The following is a 24,047-nucleotide window of genomic DNA, read 5'->3' on the forward strand; positions in this document are numbered from 1 at the left end:
TTCCTCTTCCCTCAGGGATGCTCTGCCCCTGCCACAGCTTTGCCACGCTGGTGCATGTTGCAGCTACCAACGGTGTGTACTGGGGTCTGCAATCCTGATCCAGGTGAGGGGTGTCTGCACCAGGTGCCGGTGTCCCTGGGGCCATCATGTCATCAGTGTTACAAGTTAGCCTGCCCAAGCTCTTGACTCCCTCAATCGCTCCTGGTATGCATAGTATCAAATAACTGATTTGGGGTACTCTCTGCTTGTATTTTTAGAATAATTGCTATAAACATTCTTCAGGATTTTTTTTTCTAAAAAAACCACAACAGCCATTTATATATTTAACAATATATATTTTTTATATATATATAATTTCTAGATCAGTACATTCATCAGTACTTGTTTTTCTTCACAAACAGAAGAACTCTTACAATAGTAGACTTTCTAAAATAAATACTATTAAAATAGAGCTTCAAAATAAATATTCTATACAAAGAAAACCTTCTGTGGTAACCTTTCAGGGTGTTTATGGGGTGGGGTGGTAACGGGAGAAGGGGGGAAACTATCAGCATGTCCAGGGTGGGAGGGGGAATACGCAGTGCTGCGAAAGGGCGAGGGCTCATCCAGGTGGGAAAGCCAGTGCTTGGGGAGCAACAGTGCGGTTTTAGTAGCAACTCCTTGTACTCAGCAGGCACTGAGACAGAGGGCACGGGGATGGTTTATTTGTCTGTTGAAGCCACTCTGCTGATGGTGAGCTCCAGCTTGGGACATAGTGTGGCATTGCCAGCGTGCCGTAAAGTCACCCCTTCTTGCTTTCTGGGCCTTTGCTTCTGTGTGTGGGCAGATGACAAACCCCCAGCAATGAACCTGCCACAGCAATTAGCAGTTCAGGGCGGTGATGCTTAAGAGCCCTGCTATCCTCCTCCAGAGCCGTGCTGTGGAGGCACACCATCTGTCCTGGGGAACCTGCCCTCACCTCTCCTTTGTGGTCCCACCCCACTGCACTGACATGGCCAGAGAGCAAACATCACACCCAAGGTTTGTGCTAATTAGCAACAGTTCCTCAGTTTGCAAGGGCGGACCCAACCTGCAGGGAAGACAGTCAGAGCTGCCATCTCCATGCCCTCGCTGTGGCTGAGGTTACATCGCACCATGCCCATGGTACATCTCAGGGGTGGCAGGAGACCCAAGTACCTTACAAGGGGATGGGGGAACGGAGGCATTAGGATGAGGGAAGAGAGGGGAATAAAGACATTACTGACTGGAGATGTACCCTCTGCCAGCCCTGTGGTGCAGCACAGAGGCTCTGCTTCAGCTGACCCCGAAGCGTCCTGAGCACTCTGCAAAGAGCTTGGTGCTTTCTTGCCATGTATTGGGCCAGGAGCTGATGGAGCAGAGTCCAGTCGCTGTCCTGGGAGGCTGAAGCGGGAGGGTTGCTCTGCTACATTTACCACTGCTCTAACACATCCACTAATGCTTTACAATCTTCCAGCATGGGATTGCCTTATACCAAAGCAGGACTTACATATTAAAAGAAACCAACAGAGAAATAGTTTACAGCTATGTACAATGAAAGTAAATCCATACAGGATTGCTTGGGTGCATGTACATGAGTGTAGATTGGCACCGTGGCGACCACTCCAGCGTTATATTTGCTTGCAAGGACCATGCGCCTAAGCCATGGGCTTTGCTATTGCAGATTTTCAGCACAGATCCCCCAGAAACAGCCAGTCAAAAAGGGAAAACAACCATAGGTGGAGGCCATTTGTACATGTATGGTCCCACAACAGAGGAGGGCAGCAGGTTAATACCTCTCCTGCTGCATTTCCTAGCCTGTTTGCATCTTAGGAAAAAAATTTCTCTTGTTAAATACAATACCTTATACATTCAACCAACAGTTCAGCTGGTTTAGGGCTGGTTTTCCTTTTATCTTTTCCCCTCCAATTTGTGCAAGATAATAAATACATCTGTGGATCCCCACCTGCTTCCTTCTTTCTGGTGTCTCCATACGGTCAACACAAGGATAAACTACAGGAACCGGTATCTGGTGACAGACGTAGTAACCCTTTTTCTATAACTAATCATATACAAGCTAGCAAATGTTATAAATATAGAAAGTTTGTTGGGCTTGTTTGTTTTTTAATTTCCCATTCAATAGATACCTACAATTAAGCTTAACTAAACCCCAAGTCATCCAGGTTAAATGAATTCTGAAAACAGAAGACACCAGAAGTCCCACCAGTATGCTCCTGCCAACCTCTACGCAGCAACTGTACCAAGCAGTTGGGATTCCTGGAAATGCTACATGAGCTCTGCCTATTGCTTATCTAATTAGAGATGACATTTCACTGTCACTGCTGTTCATTTACTGAGGAAATTTCCTTTAATTAAAAAAAAAAAAGGAAAAAAAAAAAGGAAACAAAGACTAGATCAGTTTTATGCATGCAACAAGTACCTACCTACATATTACAGTGTTGCATGTTTGGACAAATTTTTTTATGTAGCACCTTGCAGTTGTCAAGATAAAGGGGTTACTGCATCTTCAGGGAATGCAGAACCTGCCCTAGGATGAGTGCACAGACAAAGCTGATAATACTTGCTTACTGAAAACCGTAGGCACATTCTTTTTTCCCTCCCCTGGCTTTCCGTAGTGTTTGTTAACACTAAAACATTAAAAGCATTCTCGACATTTTAAAAGACACATTTTACTACAGAGGAGGCAAAAGTCAAACAGCAGCAATAGAGATGGGGGAACAGGCTGGACTTCAAGCAAAACCCATTCATCCCCAAGATAAAAAAAAATTTAAATCTTAATATTCAATGAGCAAAGAAGAGCTTGTTCCAGGAGAGGAGGTACTGGATTCATATCCCTATAAAAATACACCTATGTGTATCATACACTTAGTTTTTTTGTGACTTCTTAACAGAGCTTAAGAGGTTTAGAGAAACAAATGCTGAACATCTTCACTTTATGGCATGAGTTAAGATTCCCTTTGCCCCAGCGCTGGACGAGCAAGCATACGTGTTGGGGAAAGGGGATTCGACCAACATCCTTCTGGAGTGGGTTTGTACTGTTGATGCAAAATTAATATTCCTTTGAGTGAAACCTGATGCTAAGGGTCAGCTTACAGACAGAAAGACATAATGTTGATACAACTGCCTGAACGCATCCTGCTGCTATTCTTCCTGGGGAGGGAGCAACCCTGCTACCATCTTGCTTTAAACAGACAGTCCAAATCAACATGGCCAGGTGGGTTCAAAGAAAGCAGTATGCCTAGATGTTAAAAGACCCTTAAATATACGAACTGTGTCTTTACTTCTGGTTCAAAATCTTTGAGGGACACAGAAAGCTTTTGAGAAACAGGTACTTTGCATGCAACTGGCCCTTCTAATGGTGTGCAGGTGGGGAAGGAGGGCAGAGGGAGTTAGCCCATCACTCAACAGGCTGCTGGTAGCAAATCAGTTTGGGAGGAAAGCGAAAATAAGAGGCCCACCCTGAATATGAATCCAATGCAGCTTTTTTCGGCTGGGAACAGGTATTGCTTGTGCGGCCGTGCCTGCCAAGCAAGCAGTTAATGGTTCTTGTGGTGTGCAGGCATGGCGAGCAGCCATCCGTCCAAACCAGGAGTTTTTAAGCAGCTGTACTTCATAATATAGATAGGTTTTCAGCCTTCACACTACATTATTAAGATTCCTCCTTTGGCCCCATCTATTTAAATTGTGACCAGTTCCAAAACCCTGAATATCCCAAAGTGCTTCAGTTTGTGGAAATAGTTGCTTCTGCTTTCTCTAAAGGCCAAAGGCTAATATTATCCTCAGAACACAGGTTATTAAAAAGAGCCAACGCCACCCCACTCTGTGGAGCATCCTCCCAAACCATCAAAAGGGCTTTTCTGGCCTGCTTCCTTTGCTCTCTGGCAATGCCTTGCAAATGACACTGTTTGTGTTTTTGCATCTGCATCCGGGCCGGCTCACTTGGTCGTAGCATCTCTGGGACAGCTTGACGCAGCCAGTGGCTGGCAGGTAGCAGAGCAAGCAAGGGAACACCAGGGAGAGGGCACTCATGAAAGACCAGCGGGCACAGCAGTTTGAGTGGGAGCAGGAACAGGGGTGGTCAGCACATGTGCCCTCGTCGTCCTCGTTGGTGCAGTGGTAGAATATGCCCTTGACGAGACACATGCAGGTGGAGTAGTTGACCAGGTTCTGTGCTGAGCACAGGCACTCTTGGTTGCACACCCAGCACGAAGGCAGAGTCCGGGGCAGCGCGCACTCCTTACACTTGCATTTCCCACAGGCTTCGCACAGTAGAAAGTGCTTGTCCAGTTCCTGAGACACAGGTCCCTTCAGGTCCAGGGGTTTGCAGTTAATCACCTTGGGCTGAATGCGAACTGCTCGGGGGGAGGACTGCTCTGCCACTGGTGCTGGGGCCATGTGGTCCAAGAGCCTTTGGTCTGAAGATGTGCTGCTGCTGCTGCTGATGGAGCTGGGGCGCCCACTAAATGAAATCCAGGGGTGGGTGACATCCTGCTCACAGCGCTGCAGGTGCTGGTTGGTCAAGACAAGTTCATGGGAGCCTTGGGGACGCTTCTGGTCTGCCAGCTGGGAAGCGGTGGGGTTGTCGGTGTAATCATTCTCTATGTGAGTTGTCTTCATTTGGTCAATTGGCAGGATGGTGAGCGGATGCTGTAGCCGCCCATAGGGGATCCGACTGTCCAGCAAGGGCTGGACCATCACAGAGTTGGGGACAATGGTGATGTTGTGGGGAATCCGGGGCTCCATTGATAAAGCAGTCTGATTACTGGTGAAAAATCTGTTCTTAAGTATCCTGGGGGAAGGAAAGGAGAAAGAAAAGGGATGGGAGAGAGAAAGAGCACATTGTTATTGAGTTACCCTGCAACCCCAGCCCAAACAGGGCTCTTTACCAAGGCTGGTTATTATGCAGAAGATCTTAAAAGGTAAACGTGTGTCTGAGGGAGTCAGAGCACTTGCCCAGGTATAAAGTGTGTCATTCCTCCTTCGCTAATGTGTTCCTCTCCCTAAACTTGGCCATATCTAGCTCCCCTGGTCCTGGGAAGGCCACCATTATTACTGCAGGCTCCCAGAGTGCTCATTCCTCATTTTTACTAAGGGAAAGCACATCTTAGAGTTAGTGGTGTCTATTCACATCTACTTCTGTCAGCAAACTGCCTGAAACAACTCGTCTAAGGTTTGGGGTCTTTCCCCAGTTGACCCTGATCCCTAAAAAAACCTGATGCAAAACTGGCTTGCCAGGAGCGTTGGCCTGGTACAAAGATGCTTTGGAGCGTGGGACTGAGCACTTGCCCTTGGTAACCCAGAATCTGCTTGTGGGAGGGTGGTTTGGCTTCGTCAAGGAAGTGTCCCATCTCTACTGGTTTCAAAGGCTGCTCTGAGCCCTTCTGAGGTGGAGGTTCTTGCTCAGCAGCTTGTCTGGTTGCAAACCAAGGTGGGAGTGAATGGGCACAGCTCACGGGGAGAGCACTCACACAGGTCAGACTCAATATGTCACCTCGGGCAGGTACTTAGGCACTCTCTTCAAAACACTAAGTGGACTAATATTTAGCTTAAGTGCTGTTTACCAGCTATACTAGCTAAGCCATCTATTGCCACAGTTTCTAATTTCATTGAAAGAGTGCAATTTATCCTGGAGACGATCCAAAGATTCAGCAGCGGCATAGGACAAGAAACCACAGGAAGTAACTAAACTTAAATCAAAGAATGGAAATTACTTGGTTCAAATTTAGAAAGTGCACATTGTTTTCTAGTAGATGTGCCATTTCCTCACGGGGTGACCTTTATTCATAAATAATATAATGTTGGAGATCAGTTTAAAGAAGTGGTGAGTAAAACTTCAGAGCAAGTTGCAGGAGGGGAAAAGCTTCTGGTACCAACAAAGAGGAAATAGCGAACAGCTTAAGGCATTGCCAGTTGTTTGAGTTCAGACAAACAAATTAACCTTTTCCAACAGAAGATTTTGATGTTACAGCAGTCTGAAAAAAAAGTCAGGAAAAAACCTGTACCAACTACAAGCAAATCACACACAAGGAGGGGAAGAGAGAGAGAGAGAGAGTGTCTGTGTGTGTGTCTGTGTGTGTCTGTGCGTGTGTGAATTTACGTACTTCTGCAACAGCACACACATACCACACCCCTCCTAAATTTACCACAATGCTACAAAAACTGGAGCATGAACTAATTATACATTTTTGGAAGCGGAAAGGGAAGTGCATTCTTACCCACTGAAAAATGTTACTGGAGTCTACTATTCTATTTGTAAATTGTTGCTTTGATAGCTTACTTGGCATTTGAGGGGCTGAAAATCTGCCAGTTCTCCTGAGATCAATAGGAGAGAGGCCTGATGCTGGACGGGTGCCAGAGCAGCAACATGCGGTCAGTACGGCACATGCCGCCTCTGGATGCTGGCACTGCATCCTGCCTGCCAGGCTCCTTTTGTCCACTGCACAAGATGAGCAGGAAGAAGTGCTTTATCTAGCAGTAATGATGATTATTGTAATGCAGACCTTATGCTGTTTCTCTTCATTAATTAAAACTCTCTGCTGGCTCTTAGCCATTCATTGGATTTTTTTTTGTCATTATTCATAGCTCATTGACATCCTGACTCGAGAAACAAGAGACTTTTTAAAGCATCTATTCCTATTTACTTTATGTAAAAAATAAAAAGAAGCAATGATTCTGACAACTACGGGGCACGCAGAGGGAAAAACCCCCTCAATTTCCTCTTGTACCTCAGAATCCAGTGTCATGATTGATATAAAGAGTACTCGTTGCAAGACAGAGTTTAGCGAAATAGTTCTGTATCAGCCAGGTGTTATGTTTGCAGGAAGAATTTGATTTCATAGGGTTTTTTTGGCATTTGTTATGTTTTTTAAGGAGAGAGATGCAGCTGTTTTGGCTGCCAAGTGTAAGTGCAGCAGATCTGATATTAGATGGAAGGTAGCTGGAGGAAATGGTGGCACGCTGAACAACGTTCCAAGCCTATCTGCTCCTTCATGTCACTGGCAGTACTGTCTTCACTGACTCTTCATAACTGTTAATCTCTAGCATGGGGCTGTATTCTGGCCTGAACTCACTCCCACTTGTTATCAAGTCTCTGCAGTTTGATCTATTCACAGTAGGTTTAGAGGGGATCTGTGGATCATTATCTATTTTAAGGTGCACTGTGTGCCAGCATGTGTGTGGAGGAGAGCTGTTTAGCCCTTAGGCAGCATCCACCACCTCTGTCAATGCAGACAGGCTGATCTGATGCTGATTTCCCCATACGTGGCATCTCTGACCCAGGGTGGCATGTCGAGGGTGTTCTGCATCGCTGGTGGCACTGCACCAGGATCCCCTTGCCCTGGCACTCCTGGGGACAGGAGCAGCACACAGGAGTTGGCATTTAGGCTTTACATTAACTCGATACTTGCACAGTCTGCAATAGACCAGAGCGAGCAATGACATCACATGGAAGTTATGTCATCAGATTAATCTGGAGAAGTATAGTCACGGCTACTCTTAAAACACCCAAACCCCTGGTACAAAGACATGGCCATATGCTGGTAGATGTTAAAGATGGCTTAACTGAGATAATGCTAATCAGGATTTCAGAGTTAATTATTACAGAAAGGAGATGAACCCTGGACTACACACCACACTTTAGGATAGTTAATACTGAAAATGGTTCATCATCTTTTTTCATTATAATACTGTTTCAAATTGTCCTTCTAACAGGCAAACTATTTCTGCAGAGCAAGGGGAATGGAAGCCCTGACATGGCAAACTCAAAGACACTGCAGATATTTGGGCATATACATGGATAAAAGTTCTCAGTGAGGACAAGACCCAGCTCTCCTAATTCCCAGACTCTGGACGCAATGTCTCTCTTGCTGAAGATCACCTTTAAACCACGATAGATATATAACCTACTGGTTTTTGGTGCTGCTGCTTCACGTGGTCCTTCAACTTCTCACTGCCTTCTCACTCCTGAGCAGAGGGTTTCCTCAGTTAGCTGCTCTCACCTTTCAAGCTACTTTTAAGAGGTACACATTTCCAGTACTTATGGAATTTTCAAAGGACTCTAACTATGTTGCTGTTGCTGGCCTTGTCACCAGAAGTTTCAGCAGTGCAGTAAGATTGCTGATGACAGATCCAGGTCAAACGAAGATGTTTGTGTGCTGAACTAGAGAGTGAGCTGGGTGGCATTCATCCTGTGAGGAGGCTCTCTTCCACTGGGATCTTCCCAGATGACAAAAATGATGGTATTTTATGGTGTGGTTGCTTCAGGTTTTTTTGTCTGTGTGCTTACACTGGCACATGCTTTGAATGCATCTCTCCCTGAGCTGTTTCTGCTTTAAGCATTATGTCCGCATCCCACAAAAAGAAAGATTTCAGCAAAAGGTATTAGGTAGCTGTGTACACAGACAGCACTCCATCTCTCATGGCAAAGAGGAATCTAGTCAAGTTGTCAGGTTAAGGACTTGCCCTGGATCAGAAGCAAAGTCAAGAAGTCAGACTGCTCCTGTGAAGTCTTGTAGGCTGAGGCATGCCTGCCTGGGTACATGCATGGATCCTGGTAACTTCCCTGGAAGATGCTTCAAGACATCATAACCTGACCTTTTTTGGTTGATGTGTTCCCCAGGATGGGTTAAAATTGCAGCTGCAACCAGCCAGAACCATTTGAGGATGACTGGAGCAATACAAGCATGTCATCCTTTGAAATGCAGTCAGTTTGCAGGCAGATGCAAGGATACCTCGTGATTGTTTACAGGAGTATGTGGTGAGATGTCTGCTCAGCAGCAGGAAAGCTCATTCCTACTGCAGAAGCAGGACACCATGCCCTTCTTCACCTCCTTACCAGGAACCCACCATGCACACAGAGTGCTTGTCAGCAAAGATAGTGTTGCCTTGAGCAGCAACATTAGTATCTTATAAACTGCAGATTCCATCCCAGGCACATCCCCAAGAAAAATTAATGCTTGGGGAGACCTGGCAGAACTTAAGACGTTGAAAAAGGGTAAGAGCTGAAGGAGTGTAACCTTGGGGCCCTTGCATTGGCTCTGAAGGCTCACACATGTGAGCAAGGTGGGGTTCAGAGTGGTCAACCGTGTCTTGGAGTTGCTAGTGTTGGCTCAAATATTGAAGCGACATAATTCAGCATATGGCACATTGAACTGGCCACTGTGTGTCTGAAGCAGCCCCGGGTAGAAGTGGTGGCAAATGCGAGCCACTTTTGTTGGGGGAGAAGGCAAGAAAGAATAAACTGAGCTGTCCATCTCCCCCTTTCTATCCCCTCATCACTTTTAACTAGAGTTCCTGTGGCAGCCACCCTGGCTAATCGAGAAGAGGATGGTTACTAGAGGTGAGCTGCAAATGCAACGCCCCTTATAAAGAATGTATCTGCTCATAGGGCTCATCTGCTGCAATAAGAAAGGACTGAAGTTTGTGATGCCAGTGTCGTGAACAGATCTTCTTATTCTCGCAGTTGGGTACTGCCTGCAGATATTGAATTAATTGCTCAAATTGAACAGATTTAATGTAACAAGACATGTCATTTAAAGAAAATTGTAGATTAAAAAAATCAAAGAAGAGATAATGTAGAATAGGAGGTTTAAGATACTTAAGCACCATAATTTTGCAAAATCTACAAAACTTTATGCAGTGCCTTTATTGCCCACTGCCCTAATCCAGTCTGACTGCAAATTGCATTTTAGTTGAGAAAAAATGCCACACAGACCACTTGTAAACAAAACTAGTTAATCTCTGATCGATCATCAGTAATTACAGACATATTATAGCATTATCATAGGCACAAATTCACTGGTTGCAATTGTACAGGCAATTTTCTGAAAGCAGACAACAGGAAGAAAAATTAATGAGTATGTTCTTACATCAGGATTTTTTCATTCTTTAGAGGTAGGTGAAACAATGACATTCTTTTCAAAGCAGACATGTCCACAAACTCCCATGTAGAGAAAATTTATTTTCCCCTGTGCCATCCTGGGACTGTTTGGTTGCTCACCACATAAAATTTTAGAGTCAAAATATAATTCCTTCCAAGGGAGCAAAGTTGGATTCAAAAGTCAGGTACATAAATGTGCTGCAGTGCTTGTTTCATCTCTTCATTAAGATATTGCCAATTTAAAATTAATATTGTACTGGATAATTACAAGTCCTAAAGTTGTAGGAAACCAACTGTTACTTTAAAATGTTTTGGTATTATTTCAGATTCAAAAGTTTTGTAAGATTCTTTAGTCATGAAATTAAAACAAAAGCAATCTTATGTTTTTATAGGATTTTGGACTTGCCTACATAATTTTATAGAAAGCTACATCCTCGTAGGCAATTCCATGAGAAAATTACATAAAACCCCAGGAAAGCTCATTCTCATTAAGGTCTTCAGAACAATTTTTGAAGCAATAAGGTTCTAGTATCTTTATTTTCAAAGTGGAGTTGGATAACTTGTCTTCCAGTTACTGAAAAACAAAATGGATCTTGACTTAAATCTCTACTGAGTGCAGAAATATAAAATGTTTATAACTGCCTCAGTTACCTATTAGTTAATAACTTTAGTAAGTTTTGTCACCTTTAACACATTCTAGATGTATGCAGTAACAAAAGAATAATAAGTCCAGATTTAAGTCCAGAAACGGGTCCTATGTGGAAGCAATCCTGCAAAACCCAGCTCTGGGAAGTGCTGGCATGACTCCCAGTGCCCATAGTCCCAGCAAAGTGCACAGAAAAATGGGAAAATGTGCTCCTGTGACCCACATCCTGTCCACCCAGCACCAGGTACAAGATACCAAAGTTTTGCCCAACCCGTTTATGAAAGATGCAGAAAATTTCGACGTGAGATGCTGACATGCAAATATCTGGACTTAGCCTTAAATGCTGTAGAAAATAAAAGCCCTAAAAATGCTGCTTGGCATGTGTTTGCTTATAGAGAGACCACCAGTATGGTCAGAGAAGTAACGTAGCCCCCAATAACTCTTTCTATCCTTTGCAAGCTGCATGTACCAGAGCAGGGGTCACTTTATTATCTTCTAATGAATTATGCCTTAATGATACCTCATGAGTAGCCTGTCCCTTCTGTTGTGTCTGAACAACACCAGTGTCAGGGAAGAGCCGCTTGCCTCCAAAAATGGAGATTTTTCCTGGGACTGCTGTCGCTGGATTGTCCTGTGTATATTCTGTCACATTGTTGGTGGCCCGTTTCTTGAGCCTGGACCTGTGCCCTATAATGTGAGGGAGCTGCTGAACATGCAGGCGGTGCAGTGCTGCCTATTGCTGTGGCCATGGATGTGAGCTCTAGGACATCTATAGTGGTTATAATGCTACTAGATGGATGGAGAGTAATGGTATGGGGAAAGGGTTGCCTTCTGCCTTCTCACCATAAGCAGGGTAAAGCAAACTTGAGTTTTCATTAAGTATTTTTGATCAGAGGTTTCCAAGAATTTTCCAAGTATTGAAGCATCACAAGCTTTTGTGAAGAAAGGATACAAAAATTACTGTGGAGAGATGAAAGGCCAAGCCCTGACTGCTGCCTGTGGGAGACAAGACTGGAGCTGTGGTAAGGCCTGGAGTTTTGTCATGGGTCAGTGATGGTGAGGGGTACACACCAGAGACCTCTGAATCTTGTTACCTAACAGCTGGATCACACCTCCTCTTGGTTAGTATGATACTAGACCTGATATTATTCATGCAAAAACTGAATTACAGTCTCTGAAAGAGATATGACAATCACCTCCATTAAGATTAACATATGGGTAGTAACAGTTACCGTAAACGTACTGCAGAAATTCTCTCTTTTTCTTTGCTGTATTGGACAGATGGATTTCTGAAACAATAGGGCAACAGGAAGAGAACAAAAATCAGTAGAGTCTTTACAGATAAGTCTGAATACAAAAAAAATATCATAATAGAAAACAATATACTTTGAAGTAGTATACTGTCAAGGGAAGGCACATATTTCAAGGCCTGTGCAAGTCAACACTGTGCAGAATCAATGGTAACCAGTGCAAAATTCTTCTGATTTGTCACTGCTTTTAGAACAGCAATGACTATTATTTCTCCTATGGTGGCTTGGTTGCACAGTCCAGAAAACCTTATCTAGAAAGTGTTGATCACAGCTGCATCCTGTGCTTCAGGGATATGCACAAACCCTGCCTTGCTGGCTCTGGCATGGCAATGGAGGCCAGGACCCACCAGCAATTTAAAGCAACCCCCTACAGACATTTGGAAAAGAGGGAAATATGCAGGACATGCATTGACAACAAAGCCAGGGTAACTGGTCTAAGAGCTATCCTTGCTATCCAGAAGTACTTGCAAAGGGACGATCTATAGGGCTTCACAGAGTATATGCACTAAGCGGGGCAGCTGGGGCAGGCATGGCAGAGCAGGGACCTGGGACTTGGCAGGGTGCTGTTGGGCCAGGTTCACTCCCACCAGAGCAAACGGGAGGGATCAATAAAGAGTCGCTTTCCTGAGTCCCAGCAGAGGAGGAGCTGTGATAAAGGAACAAATTCTGCCTCTGCCTTTGTTTGGAATTAAGGACATCCTCTTGTCCAGACCTCCCAGCAGTGACAAGGGACACGCTGCTACTGATGGAAGACAAAAGGTTCAACAAAAGCTTTTAAAGAGGGAAGACAACACTTAGTTAAAGGCAACCTTTCAGTAAGCACATGTTTTTAATCTGTGATTAAGAATAATATATAATGTTGGAGTTCATTAAGACTGAACTAGTCTGTCTGAATTTTGAGTCAAGCTGTAAATGCTTTAAAAAGGAAAAAAAGCAGCTCTTTTCCATAAAGTGTGTATTAATATTAACAAAATATTTATATTAACTCTTTTTCTTTGCCTCTTTAGCAGCCTTATCTAGCTAAGGACAGCTAGAATTTCCTCTACCAGTAATAAGGAAAAAAAAAAAAAAAAAAGGCTTATTGGGGAAACCTGCCATTTTTAAAATGAGACACTAAATTCTTGTCAGAGCATAAAAATGCAGAAGCTGGGAAATGAGACCTGTAGACTTCCAAGAAACTGTCTCTGACCAGTTGAAGTCTGTTCCTATGGTGCAAGTGAATAAAGCACATTTTAGCCCACTAATGTTCAGATCTCTAGGGACTGCAATTTCTTAGTCAAGGCTTTTTATTGGATAAGAACATTTATTTTAAGGTCAGAAAACTAAGCTCAGATATGTCCTATTAAGCTAATGGTACTAAATTATAAACATACTAGAAGGATATTATATTTTCTTAAGGAAATACATTGCATTGCATTTAAAAAGAATAAAAACCAATCAGTACTCGAGCAACTGTTTGCCTATAACAAGGCAGTTTTGAGTACCGGGCTGAATTTGGAAAATAGTACAGTAATACGATTAAAGGCATAAAATACATTAATATTTGAAAAGTAGTCAGAACTGTGAATTAATTATTGCTGTGGTGTTGCAAGGGTTGTGAGTTTTATTTCACTGAAGTCTGACAAGATGATTGGGGGGGGGGGTGCAGGGAGGGGATTGCTTTTTGAGATGTTGCATTTCCCACTATGATTTGGGAATAAGTCACAATTCCATGAAAACAGCTTTTGTTTTGCTGTTTCAGGAGGAGAACAAATAATTTCTCCCTTGCCCATACTTCATGGAGAATTTCAAAAGGACTGCAGTATTCAGAAATAGTCATTTTAATTTTATAATACCAATATAAAGTCCCTTCTAGCAACAGAAAACACAGTAGCCCATGGAAAATGGAACATCAATGAGACATCCCCAGTGGGGTTCCAATAACTGAGAACAACCCTTCCTCCTACTATCATTCATTTTTATATGGAGAAGGGGGAAGCCAGTCATCAGGATCATTGTGATTCCACGCACAAATTGTAGCTTTATTCTTTACCCCAAAATAAAAGAGATGGGAAGTCTTAGCACTGGGAAAGCTGGGTTTGTCTTTTACTAGTTAAACACCAATTCCTGAGCTGATTTTTGACATACTGTACCCCTTAGCATGGTATGGAAGAAAGGTAGCAGCTGAAGAAGTTTTAAAGAATCTAGAACATCCCTTTTCTACTTCGGATAAGTCAAGGATGCTTTTCCTTTTCTCTTTCCTTCTCTCCTTCACCCTTTAAGGAAAAACTTGGGGCTATAAAAGATTTAAAAATCAAGAAATCAGACCCTCGGTCACTGGAAGAAAAAAAGTGAAGTCTTTTCCTCCTGTGATTAATGCTGATATTAATTTGCACTGCCATTCCCAAGGCCTGCATTTTCAGTCCTGCTTTCCTTTAAGACCTCTGTGCCTTTTATATGCCCATTTCTGTTTTTTCCATTCCCCTTCTGATAATGAATTTTCAGAACATGTCATCTCTAGGCTTGTCTTTCTCCTGTGACGCCAGGACTGGTACCAGAAAATAAAATCCTGGCTTATCTTTACTACACAGTTGGTAGAGAAGAGCAGCCAAGACAGGTTTTTTCCTCCATATACAATATATTTCATACACCGTAATGAAATTATTTTAGGCACACAATGTTATTACTTTTATTACTTATCTAACCTTTAAAATATATAAGCTATCCAGATTTAAAACGAGTGTACAGAAAGACAATGAACAGAACAATGATGGAATAAGGCACTGAGGCCAAAAAAAAAGGACAGTTGTATGAAATAAAATGCTAAAGAGCAAAGGTCATGCAGAAAAGATCTGACACACCAGTGCCTGATCTCTGAAGTGTCCTATTATGGAGACAGCTCAGAACTACTTGACACTAACAAGACAGAGGGATTTGGAAATGAGAGGAAATACATATGATCAGTTTTCATATTCCAAATCAAGAAATATCCAATTCTTATTTGTCAGCCCAGGTGACCATATATTTATGCCTATTTTCTGGGTAAGGAAAAAGCAATGAAGGACAGGACAACCCATCAACAGAAAAAAGAGCTTTATTCTCCTATAAAAGCCCTGCAAATAAACCCGACACAAGTATGGTGAAATCTGCCTGCCATATATGTACACCAAATGCAGATGTTGATGAAAGAACACAGAAGAGAGGCATAAATAAGAAACGCAGGAACACAAATGCAAATTTCTGCAAGAAGGGATGCAGTCTCCCTTGGGTTGTGAAGCACCAGGCAGCTATCTACTATATAAAATTACAGATAATTGCCGGTAGAGTAGTCATAGCCAGAAACATGCTTATGACCAGTGATCTTCAAGGGACTAGACGAATGCATCTAGAAAGAGCGCAAGGCTTTTCCTCGGGGAGCAGGCTTTATTTTTTTTTCTACTAAAAAATAATTGACATTTGCTCAGAAACAGAGCTCTCGTACTTACTTTAAATAACTCAGCTAAGACCATCTCTCCATAGGCGAGTTAATCCTAAAACCGAGGCGGACGAGGGGGGCCGGGGCCGGACCCGGGAGAATCCTGGCAGCGGTGGCTGAGCTGCGGGAAGCGAGCTGCGAGCGCGGCGCTGTCAGCGGCGGCCGCGATGCTGCAACCGCCGCTGCCTGGGAAAATGGCTATTTTATGAATGGGAGGGCAGCGACTCCTCCTGCGCACGCGCGGCAGCCCGACTCTATGAATGGGTGGGCACCGAGGCGCCACCGCGCATGCTCGGCTGCATTTATGAATGGGGGCTGGAGAGGAGCGTGTTGCGAGCTGCAGAGGAAGGTTATGGCTCGCGTTTCTGTGTGTGGTTTGTTGTTTTTTTTTAAAAAAAAAAAAATATTTTTTTTTTTAAATGCATGGAGGGCAGGCGGCAGTCGTGCATGCACCTTGCCCCCTGCCCGGGGCTGGAGGTAACGGCGGCCACCGCCGTGGAGGGAACAGGGGTAGGGGGCACCGCTGAGCCCCCTTCCCCACCGGGCCCTGGCCCCTCTACGTGGGGCCCTTAGCGAGGAGCAGCCGCTGGGGTGCCCCCAGCCCCCTCGGGGAGGGGGACGAAGTGCAGCGCTTTTCGCCGGAGTGGGGGTGTCTCGCTGTCCGGTTGCGGACTCGGCTGTGGGCGGCGAGGGGGGGGGGCGCGTTTGGCTGGGGGGGATGGCCGGGCCCCGAGCCTGGGCCGTGGGGTGAGCACTTATTCGTGATCTTGCCTTTAGCGTTCGGCTTCATTTTCCTGTGGTTAGAGCTGCGGCTCGTTCCTTGCGCTGCAGCAGCAGCGTCACACGCGTGTCTCTCCACTGTGCGCTAAGCTTACGCGTTTTTCTGGCAATACCTATACGAAAATGCACGCAAAAACCTTGGCTGTGCTTGCATGTTGTATAAGCAACCTGTAGACTTATTTTATGGCTCATCTCTTGCGAAGTTAGGTTAGAGCTGGGCAGGTTACACAAAACTGCTAAGAGCAAGAAGATTGTCCTACTTAAGGGAACTGGGGCAATTTATGTGCTGTTCTCAGCTTTGCTATTTTTCCCATGTTTTAAGCTTTTGCAAGTCCTGTTGGAGTTAATCACGTGTGCTCTGCAGGCACTGTGAGGCAGGCTCTCAGGGCCAGGTTTACAAATGATCTTTAGCAAGCAGCTGCTGTTCTGTTCCGTGTTGAGCTCTCCTGAAAACCTTGCCCTAACTGCATGCTGAGAGCCCCGAAATGTCCTTATGTGCTTCAGTTCCCATTCAGCAAATGGAGAATCTCAGCTGGCGCAGAGGCAGCTGTGGGCTGGTGCTCTGTGCACACTGCCCTCTGGGATCCTCAGAGGCAGGCTGCTTTACGCTGAAAATGCATTAAGAATAACGATGTATTTTTAATATGTGTGGAGTCATCTTCAGAGTCCAAACCAAGGCTCTTCTGTTTCCTGCCATATTTATAGCACATACATTTAAAAGCTTGCATGGCACTAAAAAAAAAAAAGCCTGCTAATTATTTATTTAATACTAATATGAACATTGTATGTTATTGCAGATACACCCCACAAAAAAGATTCCTCTCTCAAGGAGTGTGTGCCCTAAGACTGATTGTTTAGTTACATGTGTTAGTCTCTGAGGGCAGCAACCTTTCCAAGCAGGACCAGTGTTCATGGGTGATGGGCAAATGCAATTTAACAAGGAAAGGACAGAAGAAGGAGACTCTCTAAAGAACAGCTTATCTAAGTGGCATGTAAAATGTTTCTAGACTTCACATATACCACACAGATGCTTGCTTTTGAGAATAAATAGAATATGGTTGTTAAAATGTTGATTTATTATTGTTTGTGTTTGTTACAATAAAATACTGCTTGAAGGACAAGCAAGCATGGAAATTCTATGTCTATGACTTTGAAAATTGGCACATAAATGGATAATGGAAGAAAATGCACTTTAAAAAAAAGCTTATATAGAGGGAAAAATAAAAAACATCTCCCTGTAGTTAGCGATTGTAACCAGCTCAAAACTGATAGACTCCAATGTCTGAGCAAAAAAAATCTGCTCTGGTCCCATCATTTTACAACACTTGCATATGCATAAATCATGAACATTGTTTTGGGTTCTGCAGTGTTATAGCACACTTGCAGTTGTGAGAGTCAAGTATCTCCGAATTAAAGGCTTTTATGTATGAATGCTGAGTTCTATATTTCAGGGCCACGTATAGAAGGGCACGTATACTGCTGGGGTATACTGAGAAGTCCTTTGTTGCAGTACAGTAAACATCTCATCATGAGATCCTGGCCGCCTATGTGGCGACTGCAAACTGATGCAGCAAGGAAGGCTGACGCTATAATTACACAGTAGTTACAGGCAAAGACCAGCTAGACCATAGCCTCTTGACAAAAGCCCTAGCAATTAAACTGAAAAGAGGAAATAAAAATTGTTATTTGTGTGTGTAGGGGCAAGGAGGAAATAGGGTCTGGCCATGTTTTTCTAGGGAGGGAAAAGCTGGAGTGAGAAAACTCAGAATATTGCCAATATCACTGCAAATTGTGTAAAACCTTTTAAAGCATAGAATTCTGAAATGATAGATCTTTGAGTTAATTCACCTCTTCTTCCTTCTGCCTCTATCCCCAATGCATATTTAAAACATAGTTGGCTAATTCTTCCCCGTGGATAGAGGTGTTTCTTGATAGACCTCATCAGGTTTGCTATGCTCAGGCATGAAGGGCTGCTTGGGACTGGAACTGCTGGTGGATTCCTCCAAGCTGTTGATCCTGTTTGTACCAGCAGGCCCTGGTTTGGGTAAGGACTCTGAAGCTGAGCCATGGGTCACTGAAGCCAAACCCTGGCATAAGGGTGGTATATTGATTATCCCCTCTGGAGCCTTCTGGCGCTCTCGACTTTCCTCTGCAAACAGGAGGAGGTGAAGATGCATGTGTTGCCATGCTGCGGTGGGTTGTGTGTGGGAGGGCTGGTGTCTGTCCCCCATCTGCTGCAGGCCTGGTGCTCTGGTTTTCAAATCTCCTTATTCTTCTGTAAAAAGATTGTGCTACTGCCTGTGAGGACGAGACTGTCCCTGTAGTGAGGGCTTTGTGGGGTTGGTAGAGTGCCAGGGAAGAACATCATGTTATCGTTGTGGGATTCTGGAAGCTGAGGCTTTAAGAGAAATACCACTTACCCTGACATATGTAGTATGTTTATACGTGTTGGCAGTACCAGTGATACAGAACTCTACATTCCTTTCCTGTGCAGGAAATTAATGGCATATTCATGTCATGCACATTTAAACCCTAAAGGGGCTGTAGATTTTTGAACATGATTTCTGCACTGGGGTGAATTGTGGCACTGCCATAATTGCATTGCCTCTAAAGTTCTTTGATTTTGTTCTTGCGTATCCTAAAAGCTGAAAAGTTGCCTGTACTTTGTGATATAGGCTACATTCTTATCTTCTGTAGGGCTTAGTGTTACTTTGTCTGTCAGGTTCAGGTCATGTTATTTGTTTTACTGAAATGTATGGAGCAGCAAAGTACTTGTCCAGCTAATATAATACTGCCTGTTCCTGGAACCTCCAGCATCTGCCTGTCTCTCTCTTTTTTTTTTTTTTTTTTTTTTTTTTTTCCTCCCCTCTCCTTTCCTAACAAGGACAGGAAAACACTTAGTGTAATCATCTAGCTAAACACTCTGAAGCCATCTTTTATATGTTCTGTAATTAGTAGAAGAATTGTGATCATATGCACGTTTCAGCCCAAGCTTAGTTATGAGAGATGTGGATTTGGTTGTTCAGATGAAAGCCAAATTTGGAGAGGTGCTGAGGCATTCAGCTCTGGATGGTGCAGAGTTTCCCCTCTTAAATCCTGAGCATTAGAAATGTGACTCTTGTAGTGTGCTGCTGTCCTTATTCAGTGCTCTGCTTGGATTACTGCTGCTGCTCTGCAGAGTGATACCATTTCATGTCTTGTTAGTACTGCATAAAGCATTAATTTGGCAGCAGGCTACAGTAAGATGACATCTGAAATGGATGCTTTGTGCCCCACTGTTAACCACAGGTGATTGCATGAAGTCCATATTATTAGTACTGTTTGTAAAACCCTGAGAGTCTTCAGTTTGTAGCAGTCACCACCCTGCTAAATAAAGGTGCATGATCAAGGCACCTCCTCCAACTGCCCAGGCAGTGCTGAGTGGGCACGCTTGCTCCTACTTGTCACCCATGCCAGTGGTACGAGTGCATTCAGATGTCAGATGCCAGTCTGGTCATGTCCCTTAAATGTGTTGTGCCTTGCAAGGCCATAAGCCACCCACCAAACTGTGCATTATCACGGGCCAAATACCCATGTTGTATGTGTGTGCTTGGAAGAGGGGAATGGGGCTGCTTTGGAGGATGGGGTTTATCACCACCTTGCCCCTGGGGACAGCCAGAGTGTGGTTTTCTTCCTGACTGCCAGCAGCAGGAGATGACATTGCATGAAGCTATGTGTGTAAGTGAGCACTAAACATACAGCCTTAGATGTAGAACGTTTAAGCGGCTTTCACAGTAAGGCTATATGGCCTGTTCTGTGCAGCATACACATGACCTGCCTTGGAAAGCACACAGCAGCTGCAAGACTCAGAAGTTGGGTGTGCTTTAGAGGAATATGTGTTATTACCCATGTTTTTAAGGTTGTCTTCCTTTTTCCCTACCTTTAAAAAAAAAAAAAAACAAAACAGAAAGCAGTTCCCCTTATAGCCAGGCATGTTAAATGGAACATGTTCTTCTTTCTCTGGGCTTTCAAATTTGCACTTTTCACAGTCACAAAATCGTGTAAAGACACAACATAATGCCGGAAGCTGAACCCTGGGCTTGTTCAGAGGGGTCAGGCTATTCAGCCATGCTTTCTTCTTTTTTAACTGTGCTCCTGCCTGTCTGGCCTGAGAGGACTGGGTCTATGGTAAGTGCCTTTGGGCTCGCCTTGGAGCAGCTTGTGTTGGAATGTTGTTCTCCAGATCTGCCTCGTCGGCGAGTGTGGGCTGGCAGGTCTCCAGGAAGGGTGTGTGTGTCTTGGCCAAAAACTGGTGGTTTAAGGAAATTCGTGGTTCCTAATCTACCATCAGAAGAAAGCAAATACCCAGGCAATTTAGTCAAGTGAAAGTGCAACTCCCTGAGGAATGCGTAACTTGTGCTTCTGAGAAGTTTTGAATGTGTAGCCATGTTCTGTCCTAAATCTTTGGTCACTGGGCATTTTACTGTCTTTAAGCTGGATCAAGAGCATATGTGTAGACTACCTGCTGAGGTTTTCATCTACTTCCAAATCCTTTCTGGCTGGTGTTTGTAGGCTTACAGTAAGTCAGCATGCGAGCAGCACTCCTTCATGAAGAAGTAGCTAATTCCCTGTCTAAACTGATACAGCATGTGGAATTTTCTAATTAGCTGGCAGTGGGCTCAAGTTATTATAGAAGAGGTGGTTTTTAAACTTGGTCTTGCCTCTTGAAACCAAAGGATGCCCTTATGGGTGGTTTTGCCATCTATTGGTGATAAAAGGAGAACTTTTTTCCTTCTTATTATTTACTTACCCATTTCTGCATATGTTTTAAGGATGGAAACTGTAGGTTAAAATTTCCTATTAAAAATGAGAAAAGGGTATTTCAAGGTTTTTATCTTCTAGCTCTTAGAAACAGTTCATAAAACCTGGATAAATGGATCTTTATCTTTTAATCCGCTGAGGTGGTGTGCCCCTTGCATGGAAATGCATTGCTGCAAAATCCATCTAGGGCAGCATTGTAGGTTTCTGATGTGTTTGATGCTTGTGATGATTCTAGTCATAAGCAGGGTAGGAAAAATTAGGTCTTCTGATAAATTTACTGATGTATTGTGCCAAATATTTGTCATACATATGTCAGATAAATTGGATGTTGTTATAGGACTTCACTTCCCCTTGTGCATTGCTGACAGCAATTACTGTGCTGATCTATCATGCCTGGAAATAAATAGGAGGGGGTAGGTGTGGAATGACAAAAATGTTGGCAAAATTGTGACTGCTAGGTGGGCAGTGGTATTGTGGGCCTGAACCAGGTCTGTCTCAAGATACCAAACAAATTGGGTGCTACAAAAGGAGTGCCAAACAGAAAACAGAAGTGCCTGCTTAGGTGCAGGGGTATTAGGCTTGGGTGCAACTCTTGCAGGGCTGTGTTTGCGAGCTTTTAAGCTTAGCAGAATCTGGGAGGACTGGAAATGGTAGCGCCTATTGTTCCCTCAGGAGATACCACTTCTCAGGAGCTTTCTTTTGAATTGCACTCCCCCCAGATTCCATGGAAGTGAGAATCCCAGCATTGTAACCTATGGAGAGAGGAGTGGATGGATGTCAAAGCAGACCCTGTACTTCTGGTGGGTTGTGGGAAGTGTGGGGCTCATCCACACAGTGACACATCATGGAAGTGTTTTTTGGGTTTTATCTTGCTGTGTTGAAATGCCACAGCACATAGTGGGGGCCACTCCCTGGCAGCTAGGCTCCCTGATACGAGGGCAGCACATCCCCTCTTCTAGTTATGAAATTACTTCTTAAACTTTTTAATCTGCTCTGGAGGTGACTAAATATTATCTCTGCTATAAGTGAAGCTATCACAGTTGTCTGCTTCTGTGGTATGGATGAAAGGTCTGGGTTTCCTCCTGTCTTATCAGGCACCTGTTGCTTGTATCCAGACATTACTCACATCCTTTAAAACATCATGTTTTGCATAATTAACATCAACTGCTTCATTTCCTTCCTTCCCTTGCAGTTTTGCTCTGTGGCTTTACCTGGCTGTGGAAACATTGAATGTTATTTTTGAGTTTTAACACAAGGAATGAAAATCAGCTTCAGCTTTGGGGGCTTTGGCTCATGAAAGATGAGAATGTTTGAGCCCTGGTATGAGAGATGCTCTTTAGTCTTGAACTGGTGCTGCAGCCATGGTCTGTGGTGAGTATTTCCATACCAGTTACTTAGGAGTGGTATAAAAAAAAATAAGCAAAGGTAAGAAAAGTCTGTGCAGCAGTTGCTTGCCGCAGTTGGAAAGTTGTGCTCAGGAAACAGCAAGTCCTCCATCTCCCTCAGCTTGTGCCTCAGAGGATGGAGCTGGGTGGGCCCCAAGATGATAAAGCGCTGTGTTTCATCCTCAGAGGTGGGCTGGCGTGGTACCAAGGGGAATGGTTTTCCAAAGCCTGTGTCACTGTTTGTCACTTTCAGGTGATTTCTAGCACTGGCATCTGACTTCTGGCAGTAGCCCATACGTGCAGGGTTTGCAGTGGTAACCACAATGCCAGCACTTTCCTTGCTGCAGGAAAAGTGAACCAGGTTCACTTTGGCAATTCACTTCAGCTTTTCATAACTGTTGACCTGGTTTTACGTGAATAATTTGGTGTTTATGACCAGTTGTAGTAACTGAATCTACACCATTAACTAAACGGTGAGCTCAGCAAGGTAGGATAAAAGTACATAAAGTGAAAGGTAGTGAGTTTGGAAAGATGGTCTATGTGAGGAAGATAGAAAAATGGGATTCTTCAGTGGAGTGTAAAGAAAAGAAGGGCCTGAATGAGCTAGGAGCATTCAAGGCAAAAGCTGTGCCTGTCCTTCCATATCCCATCAAATCATTCATTATTTGCCTTTTCTCCTGAGAAAGCCAACAGAAACTGTTTTCTTTGCCTCTTGCTAGTCTGTTTCTTCCTTTACTTTCACTCAGATTCGGTAAAATCAAGAAATGAAACATAATTCATGTGGTTACAAAGTCAAAAATCAACTCAGAACTAGTCTTTCTTTTTCACTCAGGTGTGTTGCTTGACAGAATAACAGGTTGTAGCCCAATGGCTTCCCTTGTAAAAGGATTTTCATAAGCTATGATTAAGTTTCACTGATATCACCACTCAATGGTAAGAATTACTTTACTGTTTTTAATTATGCACTTGAATCTGTATATATAATGTTTGCATTAGACTTCAGCATGACTTGTTAGGTATCTACCACAGAATTTGGCAGAATCATGTTATTTTACCTGTAATCCTGAAGAATATCTAACTGCTTAGTACTGAAGTGACAGGATGATACTGATGTGTTTAAATCTCTGGACACTTGCAGTTAACTGGTACTGATGTAATAAAATTCCCAGTAGGGGGTTAAAGGGTTGTAGGTTTGTATATAGGGGTTTTTTTGAAGGATTAGGTATTATACTTCATTTTCTGAAATTATATCTGACTTGTCTGGCAGCTTTAATTCCACCTGAATGTACTGTCTTTTGCATTTGCTTTTCAAAGTTTTGCTAGTTTGAAGATGTTTTCTGATTAATGTTTGCTGTGTGCTGGCTGTCCTTTTGAACTTGGTATAGCAGAGCAATCTGCCATTCACTGGGATAAAAAATTCCACTGAGGTAAATGAAAATTCTGGAGCTGGTACTTTACCACAATACAGATTTTTAGACTGGCTGTTCTGTGTAAATGCAGTTTGCACAGGTAGAAATCCTTGGGGTAGAGAGCAGGTATGGCCCGGTTTTAATGAATAAACCAGGTTCTGAAGCTGCTGTGATCATTCCTGCCATCCAGCTGGCAGAATAACAGTGCTTGTTATCAGGCAGAGACTCTGTAAATCTGAGATACGGATTTTCCCATCATAGGCTCCAGGTCTGAAGCTGGATCCGCTCGTCCCCTGTGAAAGGACTGTAGGTTATTCACCAGTCTACAGGACTTGGCCACTTGACTGTAGATCAGTGAGGGCCCTGTG

The 24,047-nt window shown here is 43.7% G+C and overlaps 1 protein-coding gene across 1 annotated transcript; it reads right to left on the reverse strand.

The window, feature by feature from the left end:
* Positions 1-360: 360 nt before the first annotated feature.
* SPRY4 (sprouty RTK signaling antagonist 4) lies at positions 361-15,481 on the reverse strand. Its single transcript, XM_037398384.1, has 2 exons — positions 15,316-15,481; positions 361-4,807 (listed from the first exon to the last, which is right to left on the reverse strand). The coding sequence occupies exon 2, from the start codon at positions 4,759-4,761 to the stop codon at positions 3,862-3,864; it is 900 nt and encodes a 299-aa protein (XP_037254281.1). The 5' UTR covers positions 4,762-4,807; positions 15,316-15,481; the 3' UTR covers positions 361-3,861.
* Between the last annotated feature and the right edge of the window lie 8,566 nt (positions 15,482-24,047).

This window comes from Falco rusticolus, chromosome 8, assembly GCF_015220075.1.
Source record: "Falco rusticolus isolate bFalRus1 chromosome 8, bFalRus1.pri, whole genome shotgun sequence".
Classification (NCBI taxonomy): domain Eukaryota; kingdom Metazoa; phylum Chordata; class Aves; order Falconiformes; family Falconidae; genus Falco; species Falco rusticolus.